General features: G+C 43.5%; 1 protein-coding gene across 1 annotated transcript in view; it reads left to right on the top strand.

The window, feature by feature from the left end:
• The window catches only part of ARHGEF38 (Rho guanine nucleotide exchange factor 38), a 178,682-nt gene that overhangs the window by 97,953 nt on the left and 68,131 nt on the right, over positions 1–12,598 (top strand). The window contains exon 5 of the mRNA XM_077476667.1: positions 5,406–5,423. Coding sequence (XP_077332793.1) covers positions 5,406–5,423 — 18 coding nt within the window. The remainder of the gene's footprint in view (positions 1–5,405; positions 5,424–12,598) is intronic.

The following is a 12,598-nucleotide window of genomic DNA, read 5'->3' on the forward strand; positions in this document are numbered from 1 at the left end:
AATTTTCATTCCTATTCAGGTGCAATACATGTTCTACCCACAATGCCATGATTAAAGTGGCGAGACTGGAAGCAAATTTTGCTCCCATGGCTACAGTAGTATGCTGTCAGTAAAATTCACCTCCACAGAAAAAATACAAATACAAATTTAATTATTTCAGTATGAATTCTTTCTGAATGGGGGGAATCTTTCCATCTCTCTCCAAAAAATATTTGGCTGCCTCATATCCATTTGAATAGGGTATGATAGTGTAGAGAGATGATACATCTGCCGTCACAAGCAGTGCCTCATCCTCCAACCCAGGGCCGTCTTTAAGGCAGGGCAAAAGGGGCAGCTGCCCTGGGCCCTATTATTGTTGTGGGGCCCAAAGCAGCTGCCTCATACTTGCCAACTATCCCAGTTTAAATTCCCTTGTCCTTTGAAGTTTTAGTCCTGTGCTGTGTCCCAATATCTTAGTCTGAAGTGCTGGTACTAATTCTGCCCAGCTCTGCCTTATTGTTGTGTACAGTTGACTCACCTGCAGACCCTGTGTTTACATGTAAATAACCGACATTCATATGTAAATAGCGGTAGCATTCATAAGTAAATAGCTGCGGCCAGGCATTGATATGTAAATAAAGGCGGCATTCATATGTATATGACAGTGCAGTGAGGAGATGATGTGCTGTAACCTCTAGCAACCAATCAGTGAGCAGTAATACTGTACAGTAACCTCAAGCAACCAATTAAAGTGGAGGGCTACCCTAAAAAAAAAAAAAAGCATTAATATTCTTAAAAAAAAATAAAAAAAAACATTTGAAAAAACATTTTTTTTTACCTGGCCAGAAATCCCTGTTACTAGGCAGTCTTCCTAATCTGCCTTCTTCCTGCTCCTCGTGATCTTCGTCTTCTCCCCTCCTCCGCGTTGTATTCTGGGTAATGGGGCGCTCTGTGTTCTGGGAACTGTGTGTTCCCTAACACAGCGTGTCCCATTCACAGAGCACAGCGCGACTCGCGCATGCGCAGTAGGAAACGGGCAGTGAAGCCGCAAGGCTCCACTGCCTGTTTCCCTCAGTGAGGATGACAGCGCTGGATCCAAGAGCCGAGGGACACGTCAGCCTCGGCGGCCGACATCGCGGGCGCCCTGGAAAGGTAAGTCTCCTTATCAATAGTCAGCAGCTACTTTTGTTTCAGCTGCTGACTTTTAAAAAATTTTTTTACGGCTGAAACACCACTTTAACAAGCAGAAATCATTTGCTGTAACCTCTAGCAACTAAACAGTGAGCCGTAATGTGTGTTGTAACCTCTAGCAACCAGTCAATAAGCAGTAATGATATGCTGTAACTGCTGGCAACAAATCGCAATTGCCGCCTGATCTGATACAGTAAACTGTATAGCTATAGCTGCTATTTATTGCATGTTTCAGAGCAGATGGAGAGTGAAATTGAATGAGGGGGCCCAAAGAAAATTTTTGCCCAGGGTCCAATCAATATTAAAGATAGCCCTGCTCCAACCTCATTTTGGACACATTAATAATCATATGAGAAGTGTCCCTCAAATAAGCCGGTGTGTAAAAGAAGTCAATGTATTTTCCTATACGTGCAGTTAGTTAATCAATGGCACTAACTATTGGCCTGCTTGGGGGTTTAGTCTGATATTTATGTATTTTGGGGAGGTAATAAATGATTGGGGTTCTAGGTGCCAAAGGTACCAGATATTCTCTATCCTTTTTGTCTAGAATCCTTTTAGCAAATCCTGTCTCAAGGATCTTATTCAGTTCCTTCTAAAAACCATCTTTTTTGAGGACTTCATATGTGTTCCTATCAGATAGTAAATTATCAATTTCTGCTAAGTAGTCTTCTTTTTTGAGGAGAACAACCCCCCCCCCTTCCGTGTCAGCTGGCCTGATTATAAATTGTTTTTGATCGCGTAAGGATTGTATCCCAGATTTTATAACCACATCTGATCCAAAACGTAACTGACTTCTATCTAAATCCTTCAGGACCAGGTTTTCCAAAAACCTCCAGATTGGGCCCTGGATTATCACTGGGGTTAAGCAGTGGCGTAACTAGAACCTTCAGGGCCCCGATGCAAGAAACCATGAAGGGCCCCCCTGAACCCCAGCCAGGGCCCTTCCCTCCGAGTCTGGCGGTGGAACTCCAGGGCATGGTCACAGGTATGACCTTTGTGAGCCCTGTAGTTCCACCACTGGTATCAGTAGTTTTTTTTATTTTATTTTTTTATTTTTAGGTGCCCCATTGTCCCTAGGCAGGATGGGGTCCCCGTCGCCAGAAGAGATGAGGTCTTTTTCTCCAGGGCAGATGAAGTTACTGCCCCCCAGGTGAGATTGGGTCCCTGTCCCCAGGGGAGGTGGGGGTCCCTGTTCCCACATGAGAAGGGGAGATGGGGAGATGGAGGGGGTATGTAATGGTGTGTGGGGGATGGGATCCTCTCACTCACCATGACCAAGCTGTAGGCCGCGCACTCATCCATGTTGGCCTGGGCTCAATCCAGTTGTCAGGAATTCGTCCGTTCTGCACGATCGGGTCTCCGTTCGCGCACGCGCATTCGTGCCGCAAGTCGTCATGGGCACGCGCGTCTCCAGACGCGAGCGGGTGCACGTCGTTCGGATGTGCGCGCGGCACACGCACGCACGTGTGTGCGTTAGCGCTATTGGCGCCAGTGGCCCTTTTTAAAGGAACAGCTGCAGATGTTCTGTGCTGTTCGTCTGCAGCTTGTGCCTGAAGTAACCTGCTTATCTGCCTGCTACCTATCTGATACCTGACCCGGCTCCGTCTGACCTTGTTGACCTCTCCTGCTCCGACCCCGGCTTGTTTGACCCTTCTTGGACTGTTTTCCTGTTGCCGAACCTCTGCTTGTACCTGATACCTGAACCTCTGCTTGTACCTGATACCTCTGCTGACTCCTGCTTACTTCTGTGTCTGCTACCTTCGCATCCAGAAGATCCATCCATCCTGATTCCACGGTCTGCAGTCTTCTCCTAGCTGCTTCCCTGCTACAGAGAGTTCCTGCTCCAGAGGATCCTCATCTACCCAGCACCTGCTGCTGCACCTGGCTGGACTCTCCTACCCCGCTGCGCTCCGGTCTCCCTGTTCCCATTCCAGTGAGACCAGAACCAGAGCAGTAAGAGGTCCCCTTCCACTAAGTCAGACTCACCATTCGAAAACCATAACACCAGTGTGCTGGACGGACGATCAGCATATCTCCCAGAAAGACCTTTCATCATCTGTGTATGACGGGGGTGGAGGGGGGCTGGCAGACAAGCCTGCAGTGTCCTCCGGGGAGCCGGCTCTCATAGGGCTGCACTGCATCTGTGTGCTTAAAGTTTGTTTACCCGGGAGAAGTATGCAGTGCAGTGTGGGCAGGACTGGGGGGGGGGGCGGGACTCTGGCTGGGGAGAAAAGACATCGGACTGAGCGGCAATGCATGGAGCAGGAGTGGGGTACTCTGAGGAGCCGGCTGAGGACACAGGTCATGCGGGGAATGCACAACTAAAGAGCAGCCAGTGCGATAGTCAAGCATGGAGCTCTGCTAGTCACCCTCCACCTCCAGCCACCCATGTGCATGGTGCACTGGTACCCCTAGCTGCCTATGCTGCTGCCGGCCATATGTAGAGGGGGCTGCATGGGCCCCCTGCATCACAGGGCCCGGTGGCGGTCACGACTGCTGCACCCCCTATAGTTACGCCCCTGGGGTTAAGCAAGGATGCATTCCTCAATCCCGTGTGTGTTACCTCCCCTTCTTTCATCACATTAACCTCTCTTTCACCAGGTTTGGAGAGAAAATGCCGCTTGATACGTAATTTTCGCATTCATTTCTGTATGTCAATAAAGGTTTGAAATTTACACTAACTGCACGTATAGGAAAATACGTTGACTTGTTTTTACAACCTTTAGTTAAATACACAAGAAAAGGGAGATTGGGACTTTAGATTGACTAGTGGAGGTATTGGTTGTAAAAGCATTTAATTGGCATAGATGGATGTATACATACATTACAATTATGAACAGACAGGTAAAAACTGATAATTTCATTTATATACACGCATGCATTTAGGGCATAGACATAAAAAAAATTATATCATGATTGCATAGATATTGGCTTCACGGTATAGGATATAAAATTAATTGATAAGTAAATGTTTGTTGTAAATTTATACATACTTATACTGACACGTCACCTGAGTGGCACATTGCAATGTTATAAAAGATATGTATACATTGTAAATATCATTGGTTGTAGATAGTGGGTCTAGATAGATTCCTATTGGCAGGCATATGACTGCAGCCTAAATTTCCAACGCGTTTTATGTATAGCACACTTCCTCAGGGACGGATGCTCAAAAGTATCTACAAAGTATAGAATATAATTAGTCTAATATAGCACTAGGAGTAACAGGAACAGGCAATGTTGTCAATCCTGGGTACTTACATGAGATAAAGTACATTGGTGTGAGGGGAGTATGGAGCCAGGACCAGAAAGATATGCCTCTCACGGGAGCTGAGGTAATCTAAGGCCGCGCACCAGTAGGGCACACACACAGGGTCCCCAGAACACAGATCACCAGTCTTCATGGTGTCTGCAAGTGAGCATGGTGGTAATATTCAACAGATCTATGTCCAATAAAAATAATATCCATGAACGATATAGTATTTAAATGGGGTGCGTTGAAGATAGATAGTCAGATAAGACCATGGTGACAATGAAACCATGTGCAAGTGAAGTTATGATAGTGAGCTGCAAACCAAGAAGCTTCCAGCACATTATATCAATACTCCGCACAACAGAAAATACCAAAAAAAAAATTTGGTAAGTGCTTTCATGCTTTCCTTGCACAGAGGAACTCAAGGTGGGAAAGAAAAATACAGTAGAGTGGGAGAGGAAGAGCCAACTAAATGCAAATATGCCACAAGAAGAAGAGAGATGATCTGCTGTTCCTTCACTTTCCAATTACAAGTGAGGGGCAGAAGGTAGTAGAGGAAGGTCAGCTCATCAGCATTGCTGTGATGTCTTTCACAGTTGTATAATTATCAGGACTGGCTGGATAGAGACACAAATCCGTTGGCCTTTGAATTAAGCTGTTATCTGAAGTTCCGCTTTCCACTCTTGGAAAATTTCCCTGATAAAGATGTATTCCATGCCTAGTCAGGTATTTATAAGGCAGGTATCTTACAGTAAAAAGTTTTGCCTGGAGTTCAACTTTAATTGTAGTTCACTGTTTGAGTATTGGGTCAATTTTATGTCACTGTATTATATCCTTCAGAATACATTATTTGTCTCATTAATTCTTTCATTTAATTCTTTTATTTTCTCATAAAAAATAACACAATAAAAAAAAAAATGAAATAAAAACATTTGCAGTGCCATGTCCTCTCTACTTACAATGTAATTTCTTTCTTTCACAGGAAAATCTATGAAGAGCAGTAAGTATTATTTCTTTATATATTTTTTATTATTATGGAATATATACGGTGTCTCAGGCAGAAATGTTAGGATGTACTTATTAACAGGTCAGGCTACTAGAGCTGATAGGCTTTGGTAGATGCTGAAGGAAAACACTGGTTTCTATGTACTTGGGGACCTTGGTGATGAGCTCTCTCTGTTGTTGTTCCATCTTGGAGTCTCACTCTACTGTTTGTAGTAGGTGGAGTAAAGCTGGCCATACACTAGTAGAATTTCATTTTCAGAACCTTCGCTCAATTTTCAGATCTTTAGTGGGGTCACATAGTTTTCAGCCACAGTGAAATTTAAAGAAGTGGAGCAGGGTGGAAAATGTTTCTGAAACACATTTCTAACAGTGAATATGGTTTTCATTTTGGAAATGTAATTTATTCCAAAATCAACTATTGAAAGCAAACAAAATTTTGAAGTACTTTCAAATGACATTCGTCTAGTCGGATGGCATTACCGAATGTACTGACAAGATATTTCTTACGAACGATCGTAAAAAAAAAATCTACCAGTGTATTACCAGCTTTACTCTTTTTTGCATTCTCCACAATATAGGGTGAACAACCAAAAAATCTATCAGGGAGAATAAGACCACCTTGTAGGTTGTCATCTTTACAGCAATGGAAATTGAAGCCTTGTGATTCAAATTTACAGTATTTACTAAAAACTAAAATGATCAGTTACAGTTAACCACTTGCGACCGCCCTATACTGCTACAGGGTGGCAGCTGTGTGCGCAGGATCATGTATATATATTTGATCCTGCACTTCTGCCTGCAGGGGGCAAAACGGGCCATTGACTGTACTCGATGTCCTCTGGCAGTCGCCAATCATCCGTAAACACAAAGAACTGAGATATGCCTATGTAAACAAGGCTGATCTCAGTTCTGATGGGGGGAGGGATCAACCCCGCGTCTCTTCAAAACAGGGACTAGAATCAATCTATTCCCCTAATGAAAGCAGCACAAAAAACACTGGCTAGGCACACAGTTAACACTTTGATCACCCTAGATGTTTAACCCCTTCCAAACCAGTGTCATTAGTATAGTGACAGTACATATTTTTAGCACTGATCACTGTATTAGTGTCAGTGGTTCCCGCAAAGTGTCAAAAGTGTCAGTTGGTGTCCGATTGTTCACCGCACATAGTCCCGCTATAAGTCATTGATCACCGCCATTACTGGCAAAAAAAAAATTAAAATTCCATAAATATATCCCATAATTTGTAGACTCTATAAGGTCTGTGTTAATCTAATCAATATACGCTTGGAATTTGTTTTTTAACAAAAACATTTAGCAGAATACATATTGGTCTAAATTTATGAAGAAATACATATATATATATATATATATATATATATATATATATATATATATATATATCTTTTTTTTATTGTGGTTTAAAGCAGAAAGTAAAAAAATATATATATATTTACAGTATACATATTTTTTATTTTTTTTATAGTGCAACAAATAAAAAAATGCAGTGGTGATCAAATACCACCAAGAGAAAGCTTTATTTGTGGTAAACAAAAATTACAGTATGAAGCCATTGTCAGTTAAAGTAATGCATTGCCGGATCGCAAAAAATGGCCTGGTTATGAAGGGGGGTAAATCTCCTGGAGGTCAAGTGGTTAAAGTGTATATATTCAGGAAAAACATACACTTAACAGGTCTAGTTATAAAACATTCAGTGCACGAATGTCAGAAGCATTTGTGCCAGGTGAATTTAATGTCCCATCATTTTTATAAGAGGTTACTACCTGCATTGTCAACTCCATCTAGTGGCCAAATTGTATAATTTTCTGAAATATTTAAATGAGGAAACAATACCCCATTTTGGCCACTAGATGGAGCTCACAATACAGGCAATAAAGGGGACCTTCAGTAATTTTTTCAACTTTTCATCTATTAAACCTTCTGCCCTTGTTGTTTTAACTTTGGATAGTAAAACATTTTTTTTTTCTGCCAGTAAATTCCTTATACAGCCCACTTCCTGTTTCTTGTCTAATCATTAGCCTAGGCTTATGACATCATGCACAGCTCTCTCTCTCTAGTGAGGGTTTGCCAGGAAGGGAGGGGGAGTCATAAGAGAGCCAATGGAAGCTGCAGGGCTGCAGAGCTGGAGGTGTGCCTCTGTGTGTCTGTGTAAATCCAGGAAGTGAACAGGCAGCAGCTTCAGCTGCCCATAGTTAAAATGGCTACAGCCAGACTTAGCGGAGGGGGATTTCTGCAGCATATTTGGCAAATACAGAATCACAGCATATCGCGGCCCCCCCTTCCACAAAGCACCCCCCCATCTTGAGGGCACACGGCCTGGTACGGCTCAGGAGGGGGGGGGGCGCTCGCTCGTCCCCACCCCCTTTCCTGACCAGCCGGGTATCTTGCTCGGATAAGGGTCTGATATGGACCCAGGGGGACCCCCACGCCGTTTTTTAAGTCCATACCAGGTGAGAGGACCAGCGACGTGTCAATCTCGCCGCCGAAGGTGACGACATTGACTTCCTTCGCTAGTCCCGGCTAACTGGAGCTGCGCTCAAAATGAACGGACTTTCCTCCGTGTGTGGACAAGTCCATTCATTTCAAAAGTATGGCGGATAGTCCGGCGGAAAAGTCCCGTGTGTGGGCAGGTCCGCTCTTTCGGACAGTCCGGCGGACTTTACGGCCAGACTAAGTCCGTCCGATAGTATGATCGTGTGTACGCGGCATTAAACAATAATATGAGATTTGGGCTGGATTACAGTGGCTATAGTTTGATAATTACTTATTATAATGGACTAAATGAAAAGAAGCATCAGAGTGAGAAAGTTTACTTCCTCTTTAATCTCTTAGAAAAAATGATGGGACATTTTATTCAACTTGCAGGAATGCTTCTGCTGCATTTCACATTCGTTCAACAAATGTTTTATAAATGGACTTCATGTAATAAATTTAAATCTCTAAGCACAGTGTACATCATGCAGAAGACTTCCTATTATGTCTGGATGATGCTAATAATTACATATGTAAGGGACAACATTGATTAGACTGATGAATGGAAATGAAAACACCTTGTGTTGAAAGCATTTTGAAAGTCTAAATATTTACTTAGAGTTTACAGATGAAGTGAATTCAATTGAAATTGGAATTTGACTTTGCTGCTTACTACATTACTTCTTTGCTATTTTTCTTTGACTGGTAGAAGAGGTTAGTGCATTGGGTTGGTTTACATTCATTTATTTATCTTCAGGTGAGTTAAAGGTGTTTTGCTGTTCATGTTTGCCATGTTGGAAAGCAATATTGTTGTTTGCTTACCCTTTGTATATTTTCATCCGGTGGACAGAGCTTGCTTTCACTGAACAGGCAGCATCTGGAGACACCAAGTGGCAGTAACCGATATAATAACCTGGAAGATTATGTTGATAAACACTAAAAAAAATTAGCAAAAAGACTCACTGTTACATTTTTTTTCTATTGCTGGCTTCTCCTTGTATATAGGCCAGAAGTCAGGCTTTGTTGTTGTTCCTCATGTCCTGGTGCTTTAAAGTGATTGTAAAGTCTTGTTTTATTTTTTATTTTTTATTTTTTTAACAAACATGTTATACTTACCTCCTCTGTGCACAGATTAGCCTGGATCCTCCTCTTCTAGGGTCCCTCTTTCCTGCTCCTGGCCCCTCCCTCCTGTCGAGTGCCCCCACAGTGTGCAGCTTCCTATGGGGGCACCCGAGCCGAGTCAGAGCTCCCTGTATCCATTCAGACACAGAGCCTCAACCCCGCCCTTTCCCCTCTCCCCCGATTGACTGTCAAGCTTTGATTGACAGCCGCAGGAGCCAATGGCGCCACTGCTGTATCTCAGCCAATCAGGAGGAGTGTCCCGGGCGGCTTAGACACTTGTGGACATCGCTGGATAGAGATGGGGCTCAGATAAGTTATTGGGGGGTTCTGGGGAGTCTGCTACACACATGTTTTTTTTATCTTAATGCATAGAATGCATTAAGAGAAGAAAAAAAACTTCTGCATTTACAACCCCTTTAACTCACAAAGTTCTGAGTATACAGATAAGGATATTTCTGACCTTTTTGGTCTGTATACTTGTTCCAAAGGAAGTATTGAATCCAGAGGGTCACATAACAACCAGAAAACTAGCATTTTCAGAAGGTGCCCAGCAATAATAGACCCCCATTGTTTTTCTTCTGTCTAGCCACTTTACAAATTAAATCGTTTTTTAGTTTTGGATAGAGTGGGGTAGGGTTAGAACATTTGTCATGTTGTTTTAGTGCCATCTTGGGCTTTGTTAGAGAGATTTGCCATTACTTCCTGTTCTGCTGACAACGTAATGTCAAACAGGAAATGAGAGGAACTCTCTAGCAACAGGGGTAGGCAACCTGGGGCCCATCCAGTTGTTGTGGAACTACATTTCCCATGAGGTATTGCAAGGCTGGCAGTTACAATTACTCCCAGGGGCATGATGGGACTTGTAGTTCTGCAACAGCTGGAGGGCCCCAGGTTGCCTTCCCCTGCTCTAGCAGCAACACAGAAATAAAAATGTGAGGAGAGGTGGGATGGTGATGTCAAACTCACCTCGTCCAACCAGAGAACACTTAGCATTCATTCAGAAAATGCAAAGCATTCTCTGAATGGAACCCCTGCCAAGCAGCTGACCTCCTGTGTTCACAATGCAGCAGGGCAGCCATTCGACACAGGACCAGAGTGGTGTCTACTTAAGTGATTTTACGATACCATGAACATATGCCAAGCATAGGACTGTACATCTCAAAAAGGAAGATATTGTGAGCTCTAAGTATTGGAAAGAGGATTACCATATTCCACTTGACAAAAACATAAAAAACCCATTTCACACTGGAGGTATTTTTCAGACGCTAAAGGGCTAAAAATGGTGCCTGTAAAGCACATAAAAAATGCCTCCCCTGCAACCCCAGTGTGAGAGCCCGAGGGCTGTCACACTGGGGCACTGCGTTGGCGGGACATTAAAAAATGTCCTGCAAGCAGCACATTTGTGGCAGTGGAGGAGCGCTGTATACACTGCTCCTAAACCACTCCTGCCATTAAAATAAATGGGCACCGCTGCCGAAGCACATGCAAAGCGCTTCAGCAGCAGCGCTTTTAGGGTGCATTTAACCCTTTCTTCAGCCGCTAACAGTGGTTAAAAGCGCGCCGCTAGCGGCCAAATAGCGCCACTAGAACTATAGTAAAGTGGTGCTTTAGCAATATCGCGGCCCGCGGCTCAGTGGGAAAGGGCTCAAAAAGAAAGAGTGCAGCGCTTAAATTTTGAAAATCAAAATTATATACAGTAAATCAATATCACATCATATGAACTAATGTGGCCTTGTGAAGTAAACTTTAAATGCCATAATTTGTGCAAAAGGTAACCAACCATACAAAGATTAAAGTGCAAATAGAGCACTTTAATATCAAAGCTTTATATGAAAAAATAAAATAAAAAAGCCCACATCACTTCATAAAATAGGACATATATAGTTACATTGGTCCAAGCTGCAACAATGTAACTATGTATAAAATATGCATACCTGGGATTTTTCTTTAATTATGGCATTAAAGCATTTTGTTATATCTTTGATTAGCGCAGAAAAAAACTTTGTTGATTCTGTCAGTAATCCAGTGGGCTGGATCACTTTCTTTTCTCTCTGCCTGTACTGCACTGTTCTCAGTATTGTTACACTGTTCCAGACCCCCCCCATGTCATGGAGATGAGGAGAGGGGGACATGTCCAGTAGTCTTAATAAACTTCCTGTCCTAGGTTGGCAAAGCCACTTCTCCATAATACAGCACATAGACTATTGTGTCACCCTAGGACAGAAAGTGTGTTACTAGCAGAGGAAGATAAAGAAAAATATTGATTGAAAAGAGAAAATGAATGCAGCCACTCCAACTAAAGACTGGTAAACTGTAATGAATAAAATGTAATTTGTTGGGTTTGGACACACTTTAAAGTAGAAGTTCACCCTTAAACGAAAAGACTAACCTATCTAGCCCTGTAAAGAAGAAATCGCTATAGATACCTTTTCTGAAGCCGCTCTGGTCCAGTCCCATGTTGAGCCGTCAGCAGCGGCTTCTCTGTGGAGGCGGGTACAGAGGAGGCAGCCGAAAACAGTAGCAGTGCTGGGACAAGGCCATCTATAGCCCAGGGCAAACATGCCAAACTGCACACCCCTCCAAATATATTAGCATTATGTCTTATCAAAAATCCCACTCCCAAATAAATTTGAGCACTAATCTGCATGCTTACACCCTAAGAAAAAATTCCCCCTCCTCCAAGGGCAAATCCGCCCCACCCTGCAGAAATCTCCCCTCCCAGCATAAATCTTTAACCCCTATCCCCCCTCCCACCTCAAATCCTCTCTCTCCCCAAGTCCTCCCAGCACACACACCCCCCCTCCCAAAAAAATTACTCCTCCTAGAACAAATACTCAACTCCTCAAACCCCCCCTCCTCTGAGTATATGCCCCCCCACTCCAACTCCCCCTCCTAGCACAAATCCCCCCTCCTAGCACAACCCCCCCCCCCCCCAAATATCCCCATTCATCCATACTGGCACAAATCCCTCCAGAAAAACTACAATATCAAACACCCCAAATACCCCCTTCTAGTACAAATCCAATGCCCCCACACACACACAAATCCCTCATAATCACCTTTGCTAGCTACCCCCCCCCCCCCCCAATTTACCCTCCTAGAACAATTCTTACCCCCTGATGCCCCCAAATTCCCTCACCCAACACAAACACCCTCTCCTCCCCAATCTCCTTGTGGTGCCCCTCCATCTCAGATGATAACACAGTGCCCAGGGCAGCCGCCCCTCTTGCCCTGAACGGAAGCCCCGTAGTAACTGTATGGGTGGCGTCACTTCCCAGACATTTCACAGCCATTGTCAGCTGTCTCCTGCACACAGCATCTGCCACTGGAGACCAGACCAGAGGGACCTCAGAAAAGGTATGTATAGCGATTTCTTATTTACATGACTAGTCTTAGATTGTAGGTGCCAATAGAGATTTTAGTTTTAGGGTGAACTTCTACTTCAAAATGCCTCCCAGTTATTAAATGATGGGCTACACTTATTGATACATCTCCAATATTTATATAATGTTTGTTTTTTATATAGCCCTTTACACTATGGAATACATAGAACCA

Source organism: Lithobates pipiens, unplaced genomic scaffold (assembly GCF_037356315.1).
Source record: "Lithobates pipiens isolate NorthernLeopardFrog02 unplaced genomic scaffold, aLitPip1_a1.2 Scaffold_13, whole genome shotgun sequence".
NCBI lineage: Eukaryota > Metazoa > Chordata > Amphibia > Anura > Ranidae > Lithobates > Lithobates pipiens.